The 27,790-nt window shown below is 43.6% G+C and overlaps 1 protein-coding gene across 1 annotated transcript in view; it reads right to left on the bottom strand.

Moving 5' to 3' along the window:
- Positions 1-27,790, bottom strand: part of SPOCD1 (SPOC domain containing 1) — a 218,660-nt gene that overhangs the window by 125,409 nt on the left and 65,461 nt on the right. The window contains exon 4 of the mRNA XM_088451244.1: positions 27,152-27,266. Within this exon, the coding sequence (XP_088307370.1) occupies positions 27,152-27,266 (115 nt within the window). The remainder of the gene's footprint in view (positions 1-27,151; positions 27,267-27,790) is intronic.

The raw sequence follows: 27,790 nt of genomic DNA, 5'->3' as shown, positions 1-27,790 counted from the left end.
CGCGGAAGAGGGAGAGGGGCGGGCTGCCTGTGTCGTGTGCGGCGTGGACCAGCTCAGAAGGGGGGGGTGGGTGACGACTGTGTAATCCACTGAGGGGAGCCATGTGCCGGCCCAGCGGGAACTGTCCCGGTCTCCCGGCGGCCCAATCCGCCCCTGCACCCATGGCTTTGATATAATTCAAGGAAGCAATATAATTCAAGGAAGCCAATCACAAATTTCTTTTCTCTGGCACTAGTCTTGTCTGTGTAAAGAAGGAAATAAAAACATATTATATATATACCAAATTTTATAACCAATGTTTTTAATGTTATACTGTTGTAATGTTTTTACATTTTTAATGTTTTTACTGTTTATATTTTTGAAAATGTTTGTCCGTTTATTGGTTAATTTTTAAAATAATTTCACTGTGTTGAAAATTTTCCTTTGGATTGTAATACTATATTGAACATAAAAATTTGTGCCGATAAAAATATAAAAAAAAATAAAGGAGATAAACTGACATACCATTGGTGGGACAATGTCATAACATTGGACTCCCGGGGGCGTAATAATCACAATGATAAAACACTGGATTAATAACATTGGTGGGTGCAGGGGGTCAATAACCATTGGTGGTGCAGGGGGTACATTGGTGGTGCAGGGGGTACTTTAGTGGTACAGGGGTTAATAAACATTGGTGGTGCAGGGGTTAATAAACATTGGTTGCACAGGGGTTAATAACATTGGTGGGGCAGGGGGTGAATCGCATTGGTGGTCCAGTGTTATACATTGGTGGTACAGTGGAATACATAGACGCTATGCATACTGTACTCACTAGAAACAAGAAGCAGATCTCCCCAGATGATCCGCGCTGCAGCTCTCTCCGTCGTCCTCGTCGTCTGGCACAAAATGAAGGAGTGGAGTGGCCAGGATCATTGATGGCATATCGTCCATCGTGCACACACACGAAAAGATGCCAAATCGTGAAAGACATGTCGATTTCTTCCTGCAGGTTCAAATGATCAGCGACCAAGATCAGCGACATCGGCGTCATAATTATCCCAACACACAGCACTTTTTACATGATTGGTCATTCCAATCGACCGAAAACGGCCAAATCATGTAAAAAATTGCACCGTGTGTGGGGGCCTTTAGTCTGCTTTGAAGGACAGATTCATCTTATTGAAACCACTAGACACAAGAAATTTTGGCTACCTGAACTCCATCCAATAGCTACTACTTTACATGTAGTACTTGTGGTCCTGTCAAGAACAGAATGTATTGCACGTTTCATCCACTCCCACACATCAGCTTAACAAGTCAATTGATTTTTCTCAGTGCCTGAGTATATTTTTCTTGCCTGATAATAAAAGAGTTGATAAACAACTTCTGCAGAGAAAAGTCCACATTTCAAATTAAGTAACTCCAGGTACAGAACCACAATAGTTAATGTAAATATGGGCCTGCATTTCTGTAATCATATGTGTCTCTTGCTATTGATATTTTTATTACCGTACTTGATATTTTAATGATTTGTGCACTTTGGACAAACCATACATTATAAATATTGCCTTCCACTTATAACAAAAATACCTGAACATAAAGGCTCTCATCATGGCTCGAAGAGCTGCAGGACTTAGGGGAAGATGTTTTAAGATTTCTAAATAGTGGAGAAGTGGACCAGTTGCCCATAGCAACCAATCAGCTTCAACCTATCATTTTATAGAATTAACTGGATAAATGCTACCTTAAAGCTGATTGGTTGCTATTGGCAACTTCTCAGCTTCTCTTGTCTTTAGGAGGCTTGATGCATCTCCCCCATTGTCTGTTCGGAATGCGGTCAAAATGGCGGCCTGGAATCTATCTGACTAAATCCCGGCGTCTAAATCCCGACGCGGGTCTAAAGACAGGTGTTGAAATCCCGACGCCCGTCTAGATCCCGACGCTGGACTCTAGACAGGTGGTTTCCTGAACGAAGGTAAGCTGGGCAGGGTTAGCGCTTAGCCGCGGCGGGGGTAAGGTTAGGTTAGGGAACCCCCGGGGGGACTTAGGGTTAGGCAACACCCTGGGAAGGTTAGGTTTAGGGTGTGGGGAGGGGGAGATTTAGGCATCACCGGGGTGGAGGTTAGGGTTAGGAACCACCGGGGGAAGGTTAGAGTTAGGCACCACTAAGGGAGGGTTAGGGTACTTACCAGCCCCATTCAGGATCCTGACGGTTCGAGCTTCCAGCGTCGGTATTTAGTCTGCCGGCATTACATTCGGAAGCATTACATACCGATTCCGTCTGTTCATAACACTTCAAAAGAGATTGCTATGGATAGCTTGCTTATAGTGTGCTTGTTGTCCCATATAAATTATACACAGGGGCATGGCAAATTAGAAAGAGGTTCCCCAAAAATGTAGAAGCCCTTCAACATATAATTTATTTTACATTTGATAATACTGACACTTGGGGGTATATTTACAAAAGTGCGGGTTTTTTAGAAGTGGAGATTTTGCCCATAGCAACCAATCAGATTCTACTTAACATGTATCTAGCGCAATGTGAAAGTCACTGTTAGGCAACACAGAGAGTCCTTAACTAGGATACTAGGCTTATAGATATCAACTAAGCAACAGCTGTATCAAAGATAAACAGAATAGCGGTATTGCAGGGGTTAATAACGGTATTTGGGTGTCTCACATCAGGAATTAAGTAATATGCATCCGTGTTACTGTAACACTATGCATGTGCAGTAAAAATAGCGCCAGCTGTCCAGCGGTGATGTCATCAGGTTGGAGGTTGTGCCGCACTCTGACTCTAGGTCCTAGTACTCAGCATGTTTAGTAAACAGAGGAGACAGTGTTGGAGCACACTGCTCTTTAACATATTTGACATTTACAAATTGTAGGTGTATAGTTTATACTACATATAGTAGAGAACCAGAATGTCTAGAACTTCTTTATTTGGTGAATACTACAATATTTTAATAGAAGTTAGGATCCACATAGGCAATTTAAAGACAGTATGTGAAGGATCAAAAATAGGGGCAATGAGAAAGAAAAGAGAGGCATGTGGATTTGAGTCCTAAATTTGGGGTATGGAGAAGACATAGTCGTTTGGGTATTGAACATAAAAATTCTAAGTAAGCAGGTCAAATTAAGATTTGTGTGAGTTAAGTATGGGCCCTTCTGTTAAAAGTGTTTGCCCGATCTGTACTTGCACAGAATCCATGCTGCCATCCAACCTGCGCACTGTGCTGATCTGGCAAACACTGCTCTTACTACCTGCAGCCAACGTTGTCTGGCATGAGCAAAGCAGTAAATATGTACAACTTCCTGGAGCAGTGCACGCCGTTCTGCAGAACGATAAGCAGTGCGGAAGGTAGAAATTTAGTGGTGGTTTGATAGTTAGCACCACAGTTACTAAAATGCAGACAGGAATAATTGCAGAAGCCAATAAGATCAGATAAGCCTCATATCAAATCATTTTTTAAAATGAAATACTAGAAATATGGTTAATTATAAACACAAACTAAAATGAATGCTGTCAGATTTAATATTTGCACATCATTGAGCCTTATTTAACACTAGAATGGCGGAAGGGGTCAAAATGACCCCTACCTTCATTGTTTCTTCAATAATTTATACAGTTTTTTACTTTTTTCCTCCAAATGTCATGGACATTTCATTCATCATTTTGACATCCTTCCCCCAGAAGAAATGCATTAAAAACTTTCCAATTCAACTTAGATAAGAACTTTATCTTAGGTTACATTATTTTCTGGAAATAATATACTATATTCAAAGATTTGACTTAATTGTGTGATGCTTTTAGATTGCAGATTTGAAAACAAAAAGCAGTGCATGTTGGGTGGTGTCATGTACAGGTTCAAACTTGTCTGAGTCTGCTCTCATTGTAATCACCTCATCATTTGTTCTTTGCCCATGACGGTCATCTTCAATCATGTTGTGTCAGTTTGGCCCTTTTAATGACGAGATCTTGCCTATTCTTCACTTTCTGTTTACTTCACACTTGGGGTAGCTGGGCCCATAACCTATTGATAGCCTATTTGGGTGGAGGTCACAATAGGTCAGATGGAATGTGAAAGCGACTGTTAGGCCACGCAGACAGTCCTTAACCAGGACGCTGGGTTTATTGATATCAACAAGGTAACAGCTAACAGAAGTATCAGCGTTAAGTAGAATAGTGGTATTGCAGGACTTAACAATGACATTTAAGCGTCTCACCTCAGGAGCTAAGTACTGTGTATCCACAAAGTAGTGTACCACTATACACAATAAAGATGGCACCAGCTGCCCAGCAGTGTCGTCATCTTCCATATTCTAGAGATTTCGGATGTTGCATCAGAAAGTAACCTATCTGACTCAGATAGTGATGTTGTGCCAGAGACAAGTGAGGATGAAGATCGTAATACGAGCGAGTTGTCAGCAGTAGAAAATGCAAGTGCTGATCTACTTCAGTCCTCAACTGTCTTAGCAGACTCAGTCAAATGCCTCAACAGCGAAAATGTTAGTCAGTGACGGAACAGAGTGGGGGTCGCCAACTCTTCATCGTCTGGAAGTAGGGCTGCTATGAACGTCCTGAAGGAGCAAGGAGGTCCTACAATGTATGCCTCCTACCGAGTGCAAGACTCCATCATCAGAGCTTTCCATCTGCTTTTTGATGAATCAATGCTTCGTCTTATGAATAGGCACACAGAATCAAATGCTCAGAGGGAACTAAAGAACAACGGTTGGACTGTGCCACTCGAGGAGCTGGAGACTATTACCGCCATCATGTACACCCTGGGTGTTTGTACGAAAAGGTATCTCTGTGGATAATCTTTGGTAACTTTCTTGGTGGTCAAAATTTATCAAAGACACAATCCCAAGGGACATATTTCAGGAGCTTCTTAGATTCCTCAGTTTCAATAAGAAATCAACCCAAACTGAATGCCTTCCAATGACAAGTTTGCTATTGTCTCTGAAATTTGACAGAAGTTTGTGGGAAACTATCTTAGTGGTTACCACCCAGGTGAGAATATAACTAATGATGAGCAATTACTTCCAAGCAAAACATGGTGCAGGTTTACCCAATGTATGCAAATAAAGGCCAACAAATATGGACCCAAATTCTGGATCACTGCAACAATGTATGTCTGCAATGCCTTCCTGTACCATGGTAAAGAGGACACCTGTCCAGACAAGCAGCTACTAGGAGTCTAAGTTGTTGTCCACCTCATGGAGTCATTTCTAAACCAAGGAAAAAACGTGACGACAACTTCTTCACATTTCAACTTCCCAAGAAACTCCAAGAAAAGAAAAAGTTGTTGGTGGGAACAAAAAACTAATTTATTGTGAAATCCCTGATGAGGTGAAGAAGCCCAATGCAGAAATACTCTCCACTAACATCTAGCAACAGACTGGCAACATAGACTGCACCATGACTGTGTATCAAGGAAAGAAAAATAAGAAGCTAGTTTTCCTCAGTACACTGCATACTGACGTAAGCTTCAGCAAAGAAATGAAGAAACTAGAAACTGTAACCTTGTATAACGACATGAAGTATGGGGTGGACGTGATTGACTAAATGATTCGTAATTACACCACTAAGGCTGCATGTAGGAGATGGCCGATGCATGTCTACTACAATATCTTGGACATGCAGGAAATCTATGCCTGGGTCATCTACAGTCAAACAACGAACACAAAGATGGACTTCATTCTTTAACTTGTGAACGAACTAAAGAACAAGACGAACAGCAGCAAGAAGAAGAGATTGCAGGACCAAGGTCATCTAAAAGACGGAAGAAGTGTCAAAGGTGGAAGTGTAAAATCTTGTTGCAAAGGCATTGATTTCTCAGAGAAGTGCCCCAAAGTCGTGTGCAGAATATGCGCGCAAAAAGTATAAATCACGTGAACAAAATGTGTTTAAAAGGTTCAGATAACATGAAAATAAGTTCTGAAAAAAAAGCACCACAGTGCTACACTGAGAGGCATAATTTTTGTATTTAAATCGGCAATATAAAAGTATTATACTATCAAGTCAAATCTTTGAATATAATGTATATATTCAAGAAAATTATGTAAACTAAAATAAAGTTCTTAAATTTAAGTTAAAATTGTAATTGTTGCATTTCTTATGGGGGTCAAAATGACCCCTTCCTGCTGTTCTAGGAATGTCAGATGATCCGTGGTTCTAGTGTTAAAGCAACCTCTTGTGTATTTCTGCATCAAGTTAAAATAGAAATCCACATGTATATTTCTATATATATTCCTTACTACAGTAGCTTACCTCTGCTCCTGTTGCTGGGCAAAATGATGATTAGCTAAAAATAAATGGCCACGTTATTATAACCTGATATTTCAAAAAGTGTACCCAAATATACTTTAAAACTATTTTCTCATCTAGTCTGTGCTGTTGCTTGTCATCCCAGGAAGTGATAAACACTCTCTTTACCTCCAGCAGTTACTGTACAGTACAACAAGTGCAAAACAAAACACATTTAAGTAAAACATAGGAAATGGGAAAGGAAAAGTGAATGCTCCTCTATAATGCAACCCTCTTTGGTGGGCCTAAATGCATTGAATTACAAGCTAACAATAAAAGGACTGATACCGGTATTCGTACAAAATGATTTGCTTTTTCTAAGGCTTTCTTGTACAGAAGCCTGGGTACATTATAAAGCATTTTTAAATATAAAAAGAAAAGATGACAGGGTAAAAGCTTCAGTGAGAATTAGATCTATTGCTAAACCTTTCCACATAAACTGAAACCAATGAATTTACAACATTTAGCAAACAAACGAACAGTCAACAAGCCACTAGACTTCACCAGCACCCTAAGGTATATTTTCCCTAATAACTACATATATACAGCCTTACAGAAAAAGATCACATTGACACAAGAAGCATTATCCACTAAACAGTTCAAACACAATGTTTGTGATGCACCAGGATTGGGCCAGATCAGAAAGATTGGGCCAGTGCCATTAACGATACAAACTACACATTTTTTAGATTGATCACAGCTCACTGCTGGTTGGCTGATGTACAACTGCAATTATTAGTAAATAATGTCCTATGTTATTATTTGGCTTTGTCACTGGCAAACTGCATTCAATTAATCGCCTTATATGAAGAATTTACCACTGCTCAACTTAATGCACATATAGGGCCTGATTCAGACCCACTCGCGAGCGGCTGTCCGCTCGCAAGTGGGTCGATGTTATGGACTGAGCATGCGCACGACGGAGGGAGCATCTCGACCATCTCGACCATCGCGACCATCACAATGCACGCTCGTATAGCCTGTGGGTGGTGACCCACAGCTATACGAGCGTCCAGGAGGATGCTCCATGAAAATGGAGCCCGGCCCTCATTCAGAGCGTGCGCTCTGCTCAGAGCGTACGGCTCTGAATGAGGGCCATAGAGGGCTATTTTTAGCATATGCTTTCCCGTGACCCTTGCTATTCAATTAGAAAATGCTCTTTGGAGCACCTGCTTGGTAATTCTAATGTGCATGGGGAAGTATATGAAAAACTGGAGAAATCACCCTGAACTCCAGAAAAGTGGCAACTAACATTTGATAACAGTATAGATAGCCACTAGTTGCCATAATCAAAGGATTTGGTCTAACAGTTAGCATTACTGTCTCACAGAACTGAGGTCTTGCATAGTATCCTCCGGGTGCTCAGGTTTCCTCCCACAATCCAAAAATATACTGGTATGTTAATTGGCTGCTTCCCCCCCCCCCAAAAAAAAAAGAACAGTAATGCATATGGGTTTAAAAAATTCCCGGTAAAGTGCTGCGGAAAATGTGTGAGCTATATAAATAACTGGTTATAAAATAATATTTAGGGTTCTTAAAAGGCATCAAATGGCGTTTTTTTACCTATGTTATTAGCAGTAGAAAAATTATAGTAAAAAAATATGTTTTAAAGAAAATCACCTGAAAAATTACGTTATTAGTGGCCAATTTAAATGCCTCCAAATGCATGATTATTTATTGGAAGGGGTGTACCAAAGGTTCTGCACTAAGGGCCTGATTCAGCACAGGGTGGAATTGCAAAGCTGCACGTAAGCAATTATGGCAATGCAGAAGGAGGCGTCATGCCTCCTGCATGCATTACTAATCCGAGCTGCATCCAAGGACGCAGCATCTGATAATCTGTGGTAACATCGGCCAGCTAAGTGACCCGTGGGGTCACTTAGCCGGCCGCCACAGGTACAAGAAAGAGGCCAGGAAATCGCAGTCAACCAACGGAGATCCTGGCCTATTCCCTCACCCCCCAACGGTGGCGACACACCTCCATTTCAGGAATCGGAGCCCCCTCCCGCCCACAAATTGCAGAAGTGTGTCAAACACTGACAGTCTGCTGCTGCTCTGCGTGCAAACACGAAAGACCAGTACTGCACACGAGCAGTACGGGTCCTGCTCCTCCGCAGATTCCTGACCATCAGGAATCTGCGTTCAGCAGTGCATATACGTGCACTGCTGAATAAGGCCCTAAGTGTTGATATTTTCTCTCTAATATAAAGATTTTTCCCTAGTTTTTACCTACTTACAAAATAAAATCAGTGTTAACTACTATAGAGACCAGCTAAAATATAACAGATTTCCAATAGAATAGCAAAGCAGTTTCAGCTACTTTTTTTTTAAATAAAGCATCTTTGCCAATAGCTACACCTTTCTGTAAAGCAACAGGAAGCAATGCAAAGAGGGATGTAAAATATTAGCAAAGCTGCTTTCAATTTATCAATTTCTTACAGATGACAATAATAGCATAGCGATCACCTCTTACTTCATTTGACTAAACTGCCATAAATTTAAAAAGTCTTCTCTCTATAAAGAAAAAAGCATGTGGAGGTACAACAAAAACAAAAATTTTAAGGCTGCACTATAAATAAAACACCAAACATATAAAAAAAGAACATAAATAATAAAAAAGATGACAGTAAATTCAGAGCATCTCTGAAGCAACAGAAAATACTATTGACATTTTGTATGTTTATCTAAGTGTCACTGAATATAGAAATGTTTCTCATAAATGAACTCTTGCAAAAACATTTAGTTATACTTCTTATTTTTACAGTAATGCTTTGCAAGTTACAAAATCAAAACATTGCATCCACTGTACAAGTGATCACCAACTCTTTCAAAAAATGAAATACAGTACTTTGCTTGGCGAAGGTATTTTTCATAAAAAGATGATTCCTGTTTATAATCCTATTATTGGACCTTCAGCAGTGGAATGGGTCAATATGTTATTTGATGTTATCTCTACAGTTCTGTTTTTTATTTTATTGTTCCTAGATTTATTGCTCATAGTGTCTTTAGATTTATCAGCGCTATACTTGTTTACATTCTTCATAACAAGAAATGAAATGATAAAAGAAAGAAATGTTATGAGATTCAGACTCCAAAATTTATGTAAGTTTTCTTAAGGACAAAGAGGAGAGGTTAGCAAGTATTGTATAATACAAAATGTCCCATTGGCAACTATAAAAACATTTACAGAAATGGGAGATATGACTCTTAGGTGACTTATTGTATTACAAACACACACATCGTGATTATGTTATGGATCATGAGATATTAGGCAACAAGTAACCATTTATGCTTAATTAGTGTATTTCTTTAAATTACGTACGTAATTAAAAGAAATACACTGTCACCAATGAATTAGTGATGAAGACCTGCAAATAACCCTTGATGTGTAATGTCCAGAAGATGCCATGTGCAGGGGAGCCTGGCAGATTTATAACCCGTTAGGACTGCCAGCAAATGATCCAACAGACAAATAATTGTAAAATGATGGGGTCTTACACATTCCGTGCTTGCCCTTCTCACCAACATGAGGTTGGCCTTGGGAGTGTCACCACTCCATACCTGAGTGACAGCATGCTCTGGACTAAGGGCCATAAAACCTAAGTAGCAACTACACAAGCCAGTGAGCCAGGAGAAGGGGGCTGTGTGACAGCCCAGGCAGGCATAAAATCTCATGTAAAACTCTGAAACTTTGTACAATTATTGGTAGCCAATCTGACATTGAGAATTGCTCCGTCTTCTGTGTCTCCCCACAAACAGATGTACATAAGTTACTGTTGTGTTAATTTTTCCTTTTTGTTTATAAAAACATTACTTAATTAAGGCTGTCTTTGTATGTCATTCTTATTAACTGTTTTTAAATATACAATACTGTGAAAAAAGTTTTAGGCTGGTGTGAGTATGACGTGTTAACAGTTTATTATTATTAATTAACAAAATGCAAAGTGAATGAACAAAGGAGAAATCTAAATCAAATCAATATTTGGTGTTACCCAGGGGCGTTTCATGAGAGGAGGGGTCCGGTTGCCGTCTCAGTCACGGGCCCCCTCCTCTCAGTCCGGCGGCTGGGAGCGCACTGAGCGCTGCGCTGCACTGGGTGCTAGAGTGTGCCCAGAGTCTATGGCGCATGCGCAGGTCACGTCGGGCATATTTCCTGTACTTCGCATTTGCAAATTACAGGAAAATGGCCGCCGTGGCCATATTCCAGGCCTTTTTTACAGCGCTGACACCAGCGTCGACGTGGGACTCCAGAGAGGTAAGTATAATATAAATATAAGTATAATATGGGTGCAAGGTGTGCGGTGCAGGCCCCCCCTTGGGCCCAACTGCACTGGACACCTTGCACTCATTATAAATAAGCCCCTGGTGTGACCACCCTTTGCCTTGACAAACTTAGGGTCAGCAGTTAGAGTTTGGAGAATCTTGGAACTGGGTCCATGACATATTGAAGGCAGCGGTGGTTATTTTGTTTCTAAGAACTTAAGTGAATTAGTGGTGTGTGTTTCCTAAAGGTGCCTACACACTATGCGATGTTGTCACGATGTCATCTCGTGTACGATTTCCTTTCAACTCACCCCTGCAGCTCCCAGGCAGTCATGGACACGATTTGGTGTTCAAAAGTGTCCAATGTGACAAACGATCTATCGTGCATCCTTAACTTTTTCCAGTGCATTGTGTCCGAGATTGGCAGAGCTTGCCTGCAGCAGGCAAGATCTGAAGATGTGATGTACAACCAGCGGGTACACGCATCAGCATCATGAGTGGACAATCACGATTTGTCATTCCGATGCGTCACAATCGGGCAAATTGTGTAAAATATCACCTAGTGTGTAGGCACCGTAAGAGAGGAATAGCATCTTATGTCACCAGAGGTGCTTTTCATGGAAACAAATAAATTTTGCACTGCACTCTGATGCGGCTGAAAGTCGAGTTACGTCAACATCACAGTGCCATCTTCCATCCCCTCCATCCGGCGTCCATACAGTGTGCGCCGGCAATAGCTGACCTCTGGCAGCATGGACGCTTTGGTGAGGGTCAGCTGGGTGAGTGCACGTGCCAGGTGGCAGGGGACATGTTATAGGACATCTGGTAACCAGAAACATATTGTACCTGTGACAACTCGTCTTTACCACCAGAGGAGCAAAGGATGCTCCAGCTTACCCATCCAATTGCCAGGGAATCCATTATGTGGTGATATGCTTTTATATTTGTATTAAATGTGAGCGCAATGGCATAATTAAACCTTTTCATATTACTTGAAGGTTTCTGCTCTATGGTCTTTTCTTTTTGTTTGCGTGTTTTAGAATTGCTCCATTAAAAGATGTTGACCTTCTGAAAAGCTACATCTGTTTGGGAGATGAAAAGGATATCTTATCTACCCTAATCTATGTGGAATTATTTGGGATATTTTTTATCTGGGTAAGAAATAAAACTTTTAACTTGGAACATCACTCCATCAAATTAAACCCTCAGATCCACCATTTGGTTTCTTATGCATGTTTCTATCAGCTTTAGCACCTAAGCAAATTTTTTTTCTGATTTTCAATATGTAATTATTGTACTAATTAAGCTAATTTGCCTAATTTGTCATTAATGAGGTTGTCAAAGGGGTTCTGAGGGTTGGGTATGGCATCCCGGTGGTTGGGATGCCGGCGGTCAGAATACCAATAACGGCATCCCAACAGTCAGAATCCCAACAGGATTAGGTAAGTATCCTAACCCACCTTTCCCGCAGCCTAAACTCTAACCTTCCCCAACCACATCCTAACCCAAAACAAGCCCACCCCTGCAGCCTAACCCTCCCCCTAGTGCCTAACCTTACCCCCTAACCGTAAACCTAACTCTAATCTTAACCCTAATACTTACCGTCAGGATGCCAGCGGTCGGGATACTTTAGCCAGGATTCAGACTGCTGTCAAGATTCCAATGCAGGTATTCTGACCGCCGGCATCTCGACCTCCAGGATGCTGACTACATCTCAGTTCTGTAGATAGTCAATTTTTAACTGAAAATAGGGATTTTTTAAAAACTCTGCACCTACTCTGAAGTTGCAGAAAAAAAACTTGCGCCACAGACAAAAAAAGAAAATTTGTGCCCAACTGAATACCAAAAACCTTGTACCTGTAGGAATAGCCTGAGCACTGAAGGGCCCCACAGGGAGACATTGGGGATGTCCCAAAGCAGTTGTTCAAGGACGGGAACGCTACTGCGCTGATAAGCGAACCCTACGCCCGAAGGAAGCATCCTGAGAGGCAAATTAATCAAAGGCATAAAACCTAAGAAAGGTGTGGACAGAAGACCAGGTGGCCGCCTTGCATAGCTGTTCACGTCGGGCTGCCCACGAGGGACCCACAGAGCGAGTAGAATGAGCAGATACTGTAGCCGGCACAGGAAGGCCCATTTGCGTGTAAGCCTGTGAGCTAGTCATGCAAATCCATCTGGCCAGAGTATGTATGTTAGCTGGTCATCCCTTCTTGTGGAATCTATATAGGACAAAGAGAGAGTCTGATTTCTTGATGGAAGTAGTACGGTCCACGTAGATCTTTAGAGCACGGACCACATCCAAATAGGTCTCACCTGCCGAGAGGTCTGGTGAATTAAAGGCCGAAACCCACAATTTCTGTATTCATGTGGAAATGAGAGACTACCATAGGAAGGAAGCCTGGGAGAGTCCGAAGAACAGCCCTATCATGATAAAATAGCAAAAAAGGGGAGCGGCATGAAAGCGCCCCTAAATCTGATACCCTACGGGCAGATGCTATAGCCAGAAGAAACAGAGTCTTTGTAGTGAGCCATTTGATATCCACCGATTCCAGAGGTTCAAATGGAGGTTTCTGAAGTGCTTTGAGCACCACTGACAAATACCATGTAGACACAGGAGGGACAAATGGAGGTTGTATCCATAGAACACCTTGCATGAAGATGTGGACATCCGGCATAGAGGCAATCGTGCGTTGAAACCAGATAGACACAGCAGACAATTGCACTTTGAAAGATGCTAGGCGTAGGCCTAGATCCAGTCAAGCCTGAAGAAAGACAAGAATTTGAGAAACTCGAAAGACCTGAGGGTCATAGTTTCGAGTAGCACACCATTGGAAAAATGAATGCCAAATTCTGTGGTAAATCCTAGCTGAGGCCGGTTTACATGCTCTAAGCATGAATAGTGTTTAACCTGAATATCAATGAATGTGGTTATCCACACATACCCCAGTACTAGAGGGTGTGGATATTTCCAATATTTAAGCCTGACATCGCCGTGATAAAATCTATATTCATGTCCTTTTGGTAAGGAGTTTATTGCTACTATTTCACCCGGATAAATGGGTCTGATCTATCTCTAACACCCTTATTTGGAGGTTGTTCAAATTGTGTATATATGCATGTTATTGTATTACACAATTATTATTTTTTCCAACAGGCATGGAGATATGATGTGGTCATTTATATATATTACACTGTAAGGGGGTGCATCTAGGGATCCTCCGTGCAGGAGGGCATTCTACATCAGTACTTGTTATACTTATCAACCGCTGCTTTGAAATATTTGTTTGATCTAAATCAATATATGATTATATTTATCTATGCTTATTTAAAGCACCTTTCCATGGACAGGTTGATTTCTACTTAATATTCGCCATCATCCGGAATTTTCAATCTCACATTTATGAGTACAAATATCTAATAAGTTTCTCCTTATATTATACATCTGTTAATTATCACAGATTACATATATATGTTGTGTGTTCAATATTATATGTTGTATGTCAAACCAATATTTTAGAAATACAAATATTAAAAGTTAAATTTTATGTTTAGCATTTTTCAATTTTTTCATTTATACGTTGAGTGCCTCCAACAAAGAGTCTTCTTTTTTCTCTTTCTCCACTTTTCCTGTTACTCTGACTCTGGGGAGCACCACCAACTATAAACGTCAGTATCCAGATTACGGCTTTATAATCTAATTAGTTGGTTCTTTAATTATATTCCTTATTAAATAATTTTATTAATAATTTGAACCTGTCAGGGCAGTGTAAATTTATAACTTACACAATAATTGCCCTCCCATCGTTTAGCTGTGTCCTGTGCAGAACTCAACTCCGACCATATATGCTCTAAGCATGGTCTGGACCACAGAGCTAGAAAATCCCTTAGCCGGTAAGTGGAAAGTCTCAATAGCCAAGCCGTTCAAGACAGACGGGCTAGGTCCGGATGTAGACAGGGACCCTGAGACAACAAGAGAGCTATACAGGGGAATACTGCAAAGGCACTTATACCATCATAAAAAACACCAAATTAGTGCAAAATGTATAAAATTTTATGTAATATTAATACATATAAACAAAAACAAAACTAGTTGCTCCCGTGAGTAAATAAATAATAACATATAACAATCAATAATAAAAGCAGTTGTATGAGAGTTTGATAAATGGTAATAGCTAATAGCAAAACAACTTGTATTGAAACCTCAGTAATGCTGATGGCAAAACTAGATGGTAATGGTAACAGAAGAGATATACTATGAGTTCCACAGCTGTCTAAATAGAGTGCAAATCACTGAGATGGTAATCCTTTTGGGGAGTAAAATTGATGTAATGATGCATAGGAGAAATACTCACTCCAGTATAGTCCTCTTTAACAGACTCCAGTCTGAGTGCTTAAATGTGGTGGTTCCAACGGCTAAAGGATGCGATGTAACTGCCACGCCGTATGTGGAGGGTCCTGGAAGCATCCACAGTCCTATAATTGCATTTATGTGTGATGTTGTGCACATGTATGTATGTGTTTTTGTGTGTATGTGTGTGCATGCGTCTATGCATGCCTTGTGTGTATGTATATATGCGTGCGCACTGCATGCATGCACACATATATATCTATATGTATGTATGTATATATGTATGTTTATTTTTTTAATTAATTAAAGTGTGTATTTATTATTAATTCTGAAGCATGTCGGATCCTTTGGATAGAATTAATGAAATTCTTTATTTCATTTATTTGTATTATTAATTTTATTATAATTATATATGTTATTTTTTGGTAATAATCTATATATATATATGTGTATATTCTATATGCTTTATTATTATATACATATCTGTTTATGCAAATGCAATTGGTTTTATCCATTTTGCAGATTGGAATGTCTAAGGATTTTCAGTATATAGCATTTAAGCAATGTGTCCTAATGAGTAAGAGCTTGTAAAAATGGGAGTACTAATTAGAACCAGACACCTGAGCCAATTAAAAAAAACAACTTATAAAGCATCACCTTTACTACTGTTCACTCAGACACATGCTTCTTGAAAAAGCCGTGTACCACGGGGAAACGCACGTTGAAGTCACAGGTGCCATTTCATTTGGAGCACTCATCTACCACTTGTTCCACACCAGAGCGCTTTGTTTCACTGGCTTGCCGGAGCAAGCAGAAACAGCCGAACAGAGACCCTGCTTATAGAGGCCCAGCGTGGCCCAGGACTCAATTGGGAGATTGGCGGTCAGCTGACCATGACCGTCTGGCGCTGACTTCCAGGACCCTCCACTTATGGCTTGGCAGTTACATTGAATCCTTTAGCCGTTGGAACCACCACATTTAAACACTAAGGGGTCTATTTACTAAGCAGTGTTAGGAGACAGAGTGAAAAGTGATAAGACAGTGATAAGGTGCCAGCCAATCAGCTCCCAACTGTCATTTATCAAACACAGCCTGTGAGATGGCAGTTGGCTGACACCTTATCACTTACTTATCACTTTTCACTCTGTCTCCAAACACTGCTTAGCAACTAGACCCCTCAGACTGGAGTCTGTTAAAGAGGACTATACTGGAGTGAGTATTTCTCCTATACATCATTACATCAATTTTAATCCCAAAAAGGATTACCATCTCAGTGCATTTGCATTCTATTTAAACAGCTGTGGAACTCATAGTATATCTCTTCTGTTACCATTAACACTGGAGACTTTGGGCCTGATTCAGAGCTGAACGCTCTGACCAGAGCGCTCGCTCTGAATCAGGGCCCTCCTCCATGAAAATGGAGCGGCCTCCTGGCCGCTCGTATAGCTGTGGGTGACCACCCACAGCATATGCGAGCGGCCAAAAAGATGGTCGCGATGGTGTTGACCATCTCGACCATCGGACTTGCGACGGAGACCCTGCGGTAGGGTCTCCCTGCCACAAGTCCTGGAGTGATTTTGGCTCTATCAGAGCCAAAATCACTCCCACTGACATCACTAGTGATGTCAGTGGGGCCGGCTTCAGACGGTAGACATTCCCATGGGAACGCCTCCGTCTGGCAGGCACGCCCACCAAAGGGGGCGTGCTGTCAATCAACATCGACAGCACGCCCCCTTTGGTGCGAGACCTGGAGCAATGGAAAGCCCGTCGCTCCACGGGTCTCACGCATGCGCACGACGGAGCAGTGGGGAACATCGACCCGCTTGCGAGCGTCCTGATGCTCACGAGCGGGTCTGAATGACCCACTTTGTTTCTATTTGAGACTATCATTTACCATCTAGTTTTACCATCAGCATTACTGAGGGTTCAATACAAGTTTTTTGCTATTAGCTATTACCATTTATCAAACTCTCATACGACTGCTTTTATTATTGATTATGTGTTATTATTTATTTACTCCCGGGAGCAACTAGTTTTGTTTTCTTTTGTATGTATTAATATTACATTAAATTTTATACATTTTGCACTAATTTGGTGTTTTTTATGATGGTATAAGCGCCTTTGCCGTATTGCCCTGTTTAGCTCTCTTTTTGTATTGGAGACAGGCAATCTACAATTCTGCAAATTGGCAGCTGTACCTTCTGAGTTTATTCACCACAGGTCCCCATCAGGCGCCAAGGTTATTTTGTGATTACCCTGAGACAAGTCCAATAGTAGAGGAAGTTGAAGAGGAACGTCTATGTAGGGTCTTAGAAGATCTGAGTACCAATGACGTCTGGGTCAAGCCGGAGCTATTAAAAGGACTGTGCCTCCTTCCTGTCTGAATTTCCGAAGCACTCGAGGAAGTAGGGATATTGGAGGGAAGAGATATGCCAACTGGAAAGTCCATGTCACCGACAAGACATCTATGAAGACCGCGTCGGGGTCCTTTGTTCTTGCTCCGTAAACTGGAAGTTTGTTGTTGTGCCTTGAGGCCATGAGATCCATTTCTGGAAGACCCCATTTGTCCACCAGAAGCTGAAAGACTTCTGGATGTAGAGACTATTCTCCTGCATGCACGTAGTGACGGCTGAGGAAATCTGCTTCCCAATTAAGAATGGATGAACGCTGCGGAGATGGCTGGGAGATTGCGTTCGGCCCATGTGAGAATGTGGGACACCTTTGTCATTGCTTATTGACTTCAAGTGCCCCCTTAATGATAGAGGTAGGCCACAGCCATGGCGTTGTCGAATTGTACTTGTACTGGCCTGTATTTCAGAATATTCCGAGCCAGAGTTAGAGCTCTGTATATGGCTCGAAGTACCAGGATGTTGATAGACAGCATTGTCTCGATTGAGGACCATCGGCCCTGGAAGGAGTGTTGGCCAGTTACTGCGCCCCACCCTCGGAGGCTTGTGTCCGTGGTGAGGAGAGCCCAATCCGGGATCCTAAAGGCACGACCCTGGTTCAAATGGAGAGTCTGTAGCCATCAGGCTAGGGACAGGCAAACCTTGGGGGGAAGGCTCATCGTCTGGGATCTGAGCAGATGAGGTAGGCCTGGAGTAAACTGGGCAAACTCCACCATGTCGAAGGTGGATACCATTGATGCCAAAGCCTGCATTGCAGAGTGAATCGACATTCTGCGTCTGTGAAGCAGTCTGCATAGTCTGTACTGTATCACTGAAATCTTGTTTGCCGTCAGGAAGATTCTCTGAACTCGAGAGTCCAGAAGGGCTCCCAAATGTACCATCCTTTGAAAGGGTGTCAGGGAAGACTTCTTTCAGTTGATCAGCCAACCGTGCATTTGTAGAAAGGCAATGGGTACCTGCAGATAGCTGTGAAGAGTCTCTGGGGAGAGTGCCAACAGAAAAAGATCGTCCAAGTATGGAAGCAGTCTGATCCCTTGACGACAAAGTGAGGCAGCCATGACTGCCATGATCTTGGTAAAAATCAGAGGGGCCATTGAGAGGCCAAATGGTAGAGCCCGAAATTGGTAATGTTGCTGTAGTATAGGAAACCGGAGATATTGTTAGGCACACGTAGGTAAGCATCCTGAATGTCCAGGGAAACCATAAAATCTCCAGGCTCCATAGCTAGGATAATAGAACGAAGAATTTCCATACGAAATTTGGGCACCCTGATAAACTTGTTCAGAGATCTGAGATTCAGAATAGATCGATGAGACCCATTGGGCTTCTGAACTAAGAAAAGGGTAGAATAATAGCCCTTGCCCCATTGTGAGGAGGGGACCCGAATTATAACTCCTGAATTCAGTAAGGACTGAATGGCTTTGTGGAGCAGCAGGGCTTTGGTTCAGTACGATTGAGGTCCTGCGCAAGTGAGATCACTTCTCTTACCCAGGCATCTGACGTTGTCTGATGCCAAACCTGGGCGAATTGAAGAAGTCGGCCTCCCACCCTGGAAGCCCCCAGGGAAAGGCCCGCCTCGTGAGGATGCAGGCTCTTCCATAGACTTGGCAGGTGGACGTCTAGTAGCCCAGGCCTGTTTGGCCCTAGACTTGGAGGCCTTGGCTGACATGTGGTGCCATGGAAAAGACTGATTATTGGATTTTCCTTGAGGGCAAAAGGCCAGAAAGGATGACGTCCGAGGCTTTGTATTATATGTAGAAAGCTGGAACGCCGTCTTATTAGCTGCCGAGGTAGTCACAATTTTCTCTAGCTCTGGACCAAATAGGATGTCCCTCGAATAGGGAATAGACTCCAGAGCCCGTTTTGAATCTGAATCTGCTTTCCAGGAACGGAGCCAAATGATACGACGGCCCACTACCGAAGTGGCAGATATCCTGGAGGCCAGGAGAGCCGTATCCATAGCTGCCTCACCTAAGTAGGAGGCTGCATCCCTAATTTGTGAGATACATAGGAGAGTTGTTCCCGTGAAGTATCAGATGGTAGTGTTTCTTCTAGGGCTTTTGCCCAACTCTCAATGACTTTCGCCACCCTGGCCGTAGCCCTAGCAGGATGAGTAATAGCTCCTGTAATAAAGTAAATAGATTAATGACAAGCTTCTATATATCTCTCTGTAGTTTCCTTCAAGGAGGTAGCAGTGAGAATGGGTAACATGGCATTTTTAACCAATTCACGTTACATGAGAATTGTCAGGATTGGATTATTTTTTTAACCCGGGGTGGAAGCAGGAGAAGAAACTGGAACGGGTTTGCAGTATTGAAATGCAGCAGGTTTAATAGGAGTATTATAATTCATGAAGTAGTGATAGATATATAAACTGGCAGAAAGACACAAGTCTAAGTGATGTGTGGCTGAAAACAAATGTCTGGCAGGAAAACAAAGTCCAATCAATGAGGCTGGGAACAGGGGTCAGGCAGAGAAAACAAAGTCCAATGGAGGTGTGACTGAGGAACAGAGGTCTAAAGTACTGGAGTGGTTTCTGAGTCCGGATAGCTGGAGGGTTCACAAACCGTGGGGTGAGTAATGCAGTATAGCAGGGTAGATGCGGGTATCCGGGAACAGCCTGTGATGGAGACAGAGCAGGTAATGGAGCACTGCTGGGACTGCAATTATCCCACCGAGCTAAGGAGCTGTGGAAATGTTGCACTGGCAACTAGAGGGCGTGCTAAACACCCTTAAGTACCATGGGCAGGTGCATGATAGGCTGCTGAGAGTAAATACAGGATGCTCCAACCTTATTGGCCCATTCAGGTCACATGCCCAAAACCAAGATGGGGGTGCCCAGCAATCCCCAGCGCTGCCAGTCTCACCTGTAACCACATGGCCTGTACCCTTCGGACATCCGCGCGCACCTCACCAGCACCTCACCAGCACCCCCACCGGTAGGACCGCGCCAAAGCAACCGCAAAGGCCGCGACCCGCCAGGTACAACAACTCTAGTCGTGACAAGAATACACTGCTGGGGGAACTTCCCATTTAGTGGAACCAATAGCTGGAAGAGGGTAAAAGGAACTGAATCGTTTTGGAATTTGAAACCTTTTACCAGGATTGATCCATGCTTCACTCATGTGATCGGATAACTGGTCTGATTGAGGGAACTCCGTTAAAACTACCTTTTGTCGCTTAAAAAGCGCATTCTTTTTCTTAGGAGCGAGTTCATCCGCTTCAATTTGTACAATGGTTTTTACAGCTCTAACAAGAGTAGGTATATCTAGCTTAGGGGGTGGCTCCTCTTCTCCGGAGACGGAGTCGAGTAAGAGAGGTCTGCATCTTCTGCCTCCCCAGATGATATGTCAGAATCAGATAACTGAGTGGACTGGGAGGAAATCAGAGCCTGTTTAGAGGGTTTGGTAGTTAAAGGCTTTTCCTTGTGTAGCAGTTGCTGCAAGGCTGTAGAAGTAGTAGCCAAATGCTGTACTGAGGTAGACAGCATGTCTACCCATGGGGAGGCAAAGGATTTGCAGGGAGTACCTGCTGTGGCCATACCACAGGGGGAGCTACTACGGGGACCGCTCTCTGTTCCAAAATTTTTACCAGCCTTTGTGAAAAGGCAGCCCGGGGAGTGTCCTGAGGGAGAGACACCGGGGCTGAGGGACCAGGGGCTGTGTAGCAATTAGTGCAAAGCCCATCCTGCATAAAGTCCCCTGGGTCCAAATACGCTGAACAGACTTTATAGGACAACAGAATAGGGGCAGGATCCTGAGGCTATTTATTACTCTTTCCTCTGCCTATAGTAATGACAAAATGCAGTAAACACGTTGCAGTATGTGGAATATGGCACAATGTAGTGTGCAAACGCACTATATATGACCCAATATCATATGAAACACATGAAGATGGGCGGTAGAACTGCGCTCTCGTTGACCAGGGGGTGGTGTGTTGTGGTTTCGGGGTGCTGCACCTTTGTGTGGGAGTACCTTTCCCGCACTGAAAATGTATGGGGGTAAGGGGGGTAAGGTGCGCTCTTCCTGCTAGTAGTGGTGATGGTGATTACTTGTGTGTGTTTGTGAGTGGTGTTAATTAGAATGTTTCTTCTGGTGGTGGTGGTGTTTTGGGAGTGAGGAGGGTGTGATTGGGTATGGAGTGTAGTTTGGAGTAATGTGAAAAGGGGAATGGAATAGGATCAAAATGAGGCCAGCGAGACACAGTAATTTGGGGCAAAATCTTTTATTGAGTAGTCACAATGCAGCTCTGTTAAAATCCCGGGCAGGTGGGTGGGGTTCAGTGATGGGTGGTGATGAGACTGGGGAGGTAGGTGGACCCTTTTAGGGGGCTCCTTCCCGTGCGGTTCAGTGACCTTGCACGTCACCCCTGCTGGACTTATGGTCGACAGTCTAGGAAGTCTCGGGGGGTGGGGGGATATGCAGAGTGGGCTGGAACACCTGTGCGGCGTCCCGCGTGTTGGTGTGAGTCTTGGCAGCACTTACCTACCGGTAGGTTTTTTGTTATGGTGATGTAGATGAACGTTGCGGCCGTTGCAGATAGGTTGGAAGCTGCAGGTTTGTTGGTGAGCTGGATCAGCGTGTTGCTGGTGTGCTGCAGGTGCGCGGCTGTTCTGATTGGTCTGCGGAGGTCAGCGACCGGAGTATGCAGCTGAAGTTGGCTCTTGGTCGTGCCGCTGGTGGTGCGGAGCCAGAGGTGTGGATGGGTGAGCCGCTGGGAGGCTGGGTTGCAGCGTGTGTGCTGGGACCACCCCTGGGGGTGGTCTGCCCGGGATACTGATTCAAAAAAAGCCAGTGAGGAGGGGGATGTGGAAAGTGTGACCGGGATGGAGCTGGTCACTGGCGATGTTGGCTGGGCGGACTTGCGGCCGGATGTGCGGGATGCTCTTATCACTGACAGTCCCTCGCGGAAATGGGGATCGACGGTGGAGACACCCCTGGCCAGGAGTGAGTTGCTGAGCACGCCTGGGAGCAGGGGGGGAGAGAGGCTGGTCCAGGGTGGAGCCGGTCACTGGAGGTGTGAGCGGTGCGGACCAGCAGGTGGGTGGGCTGAGAGCGTGAATACCCATCTAAGTTCCTCCTTGTTGAGGATTTTGTTATGGTCTCCGCCTCTCCAGTTTTTTTGCATGTGTTTGATTCCTATGAAAGTGGTGCCTTGTGTGCAGCTATGGTGGTATTCTTTGTAGTGTACGGGTATGTTATGGTTCTCTGTTTGGTGATGTTTCTCAGATGTTCGGCAATTCTGGTCTTTAGTGGTCTGGTGGTCCTGCCTATATATTGTTGATTGCATGGGCATTGTATGAGGTAGATTACATTGTTAGTGTTGCATGAAATGTGTTCTTTAATTTTATACGTGGTGTTTCTCTGTGTGGATGAGAATGTTGTAGTGGGTGTGGTGCTTCTATATTTTAGTGTGACGCAGCTGGTACATGAGCCGCAGTGGAAAAAAACCCCTGTGAGTTTGGAGTTGTCTAGAGTGCTTTGTGTTCGGATGGGGGGAGGAATGTGGTTGGATACAAGTTTGTTATGGATGTTGGGGGCCTTGCGGTAGATGACTTTGGGTCTGTTGGGTAGGATACTTGTGAGTTGTGCATCTTCCTTAAGTAAGTGCCAGTGTTTGTTGATGATTCTTTTTATTTGTGTCGCCTGGGTGTTGAATTGTGTGATGAAGGGAACGTGGTTGTCTGTGTTTTGTGGTTGTTGTTTGTATTCCAGAAGTGGTTTCCTATCTTCTAGTCCTATTCGGGTGAGTGTGGCTTCTAATGTGTCCGGTTTGTATGCTTTGTCCGTGAATTGTTGTTTAAGTGTTGTGGCTTGTTCGTGATAGTCTGTGAGTTTTGTGCAGTTGCGTCTGATCCGCTTGAACTGTTCTGTGGGGATATTGCTGAGCCAGGAGGGGTGATGACCACTACTGGAGAGGATGTAACTGTTGACGTCTACGGGTTTTTGAAAAGTCTTCGTCTGTATCTGGTGATTATCAATGTATATTTCTAGGTCTAAGAAGTTGACGGAGGATTGGCTGTAGTTGGTCGTGAATTGGAGGTTCCTGTCATTGTTGTTGATGTATTGAATGAAGTCAAGGAGTGTGTGTAGGGGACCCTTCCAGATGCAGAGGACGTCGTCTATGTATCTGGTCCATAGGACCAAATTCGCATCCCAGTCATGACCCGTCCATATGTGGGAGTCCTCCCAACTGCTCATGAACAGGTTAGCATAACTGGGCGCGAACTTGGTCCCCATAGCGGTGCCAGTCCTCTGCAGGTGGAAGTCCCCATTGAACCAAAAGTAATTGTGTGTGAGAATGTATTCAATGCCCTGGAGGATGAATGTGATCTGTTCTGATTCCAGTGGGTCGTCATGATTGAGATGGTGTTTGATGCTGAACCGCACGGGAAGGAGCCCCCTAAAAGGGTCCACCTACCTCCCCAAGCTCATCACAACCCATCACTGAGCCCCACCCACCTGCCCAGGATTTTAACAGAGCAGTATTGTGACTACTCAATAAAAGATTTTGCCCCAAATTACTGTGTCTCGCCGGCCTCATTTTGATCCTATTCCATTCCCCTTTCCACATTACTCCAAACTACACTCCATACCCAATCACACCCTCCTCACTCCCAAAACACCACCACCACCAGAAGAAACATTCTAATTAACACCACTCACAAACACCCACAAGTCATCACCATCACCACTACTAGCAGGAAGAGCGCACCTTACCCCCCCTACCCCCATCATATGAAACACAGCTACATATGGCACGATGTAGTATGCAGCAGCGTTAAAAATTACAGCATGTAATATGCAACAACGCTATATATGGCACAAGGTAATGTGCAACAGCGCAATATATGTATATAAAGGTAGCACAATATAGTGTGCAACTGCACTGCTGGTAGCCCCCCTGGAGTGACAGCACTTTATAAGGCACAAGTTAGTTGCAAAAGCGCTACATCTGATACCAGGGATCGTGCAACTGCCTTAGATATGGCACCATGTAGTGTGCAACGCGGTGTCAAGTATGTGATAGTCCTCACAAATGTATGACAGGGTACAGTAGAAGAAAGGTATAGTTATAACTGACAGTATAGAAAAGGAGAAGTTAGCACTAGCTCAAGTCATATACAAATCAGAAAGAAAAATCACATTTTCTGCAATGGGCACTAATATCAACTACACAGACCATAGTGACTAGTAGGAAATAGCGCTGTATGACCTGGCCCTTGGGAGTGGTATACAGGGAGACTAGACCCGGCGATTACCAGAGATCTGCTTGCCTAAAATGGCTTACAAGTGTCTCTGAGGGAGCGGATGGTGGAGGAGGAGCAGCCCAGGGAACACGAGGACCGCAGTGGAACCGTGCCCTGAACTGGTGGAGGGGCTGCAAGGAGAGGACCTTTTTCCCCTGGCTGACGTTAACCACCGGGTCCCCTGGCCTTAATTATGCCTCTGCGCCAGTATATTAAAGCTCCGGTGGTCTAGTGGAGTGGTGGGCTGCCTCCCCAGTGTCCACATCAGCGCCTCCAGTCTGTCTACGGAGACCGGAAGCAAGACTGCACTATTATGCGGGTCCCCGCAAACGAGGTTCCACCTTACCTGTCCCCTGGATTCCGGGCTGCAATCTGGGGGTCCGTGGACTTTGCTAGCTAGTCCCCCTCGGAGCCCCACCGTGAGTACCTAGCACAGGCTTGGAGTCATGGTGCCGTGGAGTGATGGGGTGGCAGCACAGACGTCCGGAGGACAGTCTGGTGGTCACCCTTCTGGTAGAAATAAAAATGAAATAAATGAAAATAAAAGCTTGAGCTGCATAAAGCAGAGCTCTGTTATAACAGTGGTCCAGCTCTTTGCTGGACACAAACGAAACTGGAGTGCCCTCAGGCTGTGGGCGGGGTATATGGGGATTGAAAAGCTTTGCTGTTGGTGTCCGGTCCCCCATGACCCACCTACACTCCAATGTCTCCCTGTGGAGCCCTATGGACCCTGAAGAAGAAAAGCATGCTACTAACGCTATCTGACCAATCAGAACATGAGGAGCCACAATTCATTTATGGTTCATTGGGAGATGTTAAATAATTTTCTTTAAGTCCTTTGGATGACACCGAGAACACACTTGGCTACACTGGGTGCAGGAGAATTACAGTCAATTTAAAAATGAGAACACTACCCATAAATACAACATGCTTACCGAGAGCATGTCAGTTATGACATCCCAAAGCTGCCTCTAATGTTGGGTACACACTGACCGATATATCGGCCGTTCAATTGAATGGCCGATATATCATGTGCGTCAGCCAGTGTGTAGAGGTGAAGTAATTCACTGACATATCGCGTCGGCTGTGCAGCACACCCGATGCCCAATATATCGCATTGTGCTGTGTATATGGGCAGTCAGCCGATGACTGACGGCTCAACTGGACGGGACCATGTAAATGCCCGCCCAGTTGTGACTTCAGTCACGACACATCGGCACGACAATTGGTAAGTGTGTATGCACTTACCAATTGTTAGATAGGACAGCAGATCGTCCGGAAGGCCGATAGTATGGCAGATCTTCTGGAAGGCTGATAGGTCATCCTAGTGTGTATACAGCTTAAGTGTGGGGAAACTCAGTGAAAGCAGTGTGCTGGTTCCAAAACAGGCATCTCTGGATGCAAACACGTGAAAGCTGCGGAATGTTTTGAGTTTATAAACAGACGACCAGGAGATGGCCCTAAACAGCTTTTTAACTGAGCTGTGTCGCGCTGCCCAGGAGGTACTCACAGACCTAGTACAATGTGCCTTGAGACTTTTAGGAACGGGCAGCCCAGCCCATTGTTAGAGTGAGAATTATAAAGGACCAGGTGATTATTATTGTTTATCTATACGGAATCACTAGAGTGGTGAAATTGTTATGACCACCAGAGGAACAACGTGATCTGATAGACTTTGAACGTGGAATGATTGTTGCAAGAATTAGCAAAACGGTTGCCTTGATTAATTGCAGTTATTAAAGTGTACACAGAGTGGACCATCAGACAAAAAACTGGGTCTGAGTGCAAGGCCTGTGGTCATAAACGGCTACTGGATGCTGGAGCGTAACGGAGAGTTGGCAGACTTGTTAAGTCCCACAGACAGGCATCAAATTACGGATGATCTGAATCAGGGACCGATTCAGATGGTCTCTCTACAAACAGTACGCCACTCATTACATTGTATGGCCTGTCCGTACGTCATTGCTATCTGCTGCAAACAAGGATCAAACTATAAAGGTTGATGAGATAATGCTACAGGGGTGGGGAAAATGCTAAAGGAGTCTGCCAGACACTCCTCCAGGGAGGTTCTCGACAAACACTAGGTGTATTTTTTATTATTTACATAATTAATTATAATTATCATTTTTATACAAATGTTAGGCTACATAGGTAATAATAACTGGTAATAATAATAGGTTACAGTGGCTAACGCCATCTTCTAATGTCGTTAGCAGCAGGGGTCATGTTGGTAAATTTGGCAGCATCGTATCCCCCATAAAAACCTATGGGGGTTGCAGCTGCCTGCGGGAATGGAGGGAACACAGCAGGTATCGGGGTAAACTTGTATATTTGAGGATTATACTTCAAATATACAATGATAAATGGGCCCCATAGTGAGAAAGAGAGAAAATACAAATACGTTCCACAACTTAAAAGCTTATGCTTATTAAGTATTCCATTTTTACATTTATTTGGTAAAGATAAGTCTATGGTGCTTGTTATGAACATATATACATTGTACCGAAATATGAAAGAAACACATACGGTACTGTAAATATAGATTGAATTGCCTAGTTTGTCAAAAACAAGTCTGAGATAAAGTAACTCACATGCTGGACTCGCCAACAGGTCTCTTGTCCTTTTTGTATCAAGCATAGTGGTTAAGTGTGTCTGAGATTGTTCTCCAACCTCTTCACGTATTATGTCACTATCATCATCATCATCCTGATAAGAGAAAATACAATTCATTACATATTTTTACAATAAGCTTACACATTTTTGGCCCTATATTCAACTGTAACAACCACACAGCCAAAAAGCAATCAACACACTGAAGCAACCGACAATCGTTCACGATTTTCCCATCAATTTCCCTTGAGCAGGGATTGAGCATACACACTAGAAGGATGGAACGATATATAGCTCCGTCCTTCATTAACATACATTAGGTTGCATACAATAACAAGAGATATGGTAAGAACTTACCTTTGTTATCTCTGTTTCTACGAAGTCCATAGGGTCCACAGGGTTGACCTAGGGGTATAGCTGGATCTGGATCCACGGGCACCACGCAGTTAAATCTTTGCTGCTCCCAGGATGCTCTTGGGTCCATTCTCCTCTATACCCCGCCCCTGAGCCACAGGCACCTCAGTTGGTAAGCAGCCAAGGCCGGAGGAGGAGACTAAACAGAGAGAAAGAAGACTGGAACACACAAGAAACCATACTCTCAGAAATGGGAGACGGAAAAC

Source organism: Taudactylus pleione, unplaced genomic scaffold, assembly GCF_031769625.1.
Source record: "Taudactylus pleione unplaced genomic scaffold, aTauple2 ptg000541l, whole genome shotgun sequence".
Lineage (NCBI taxonomy): Eukaryota > Metazoa > Chordata > Amphibia > Anura > Myobatrachidae > Taudactylus > Taudactylus pleione.
The sequence above is the reverse complement of the archived record's forward strand: the minus strand, read 5'-3'. Positions and strand labels throughout refer to the sequence as shown.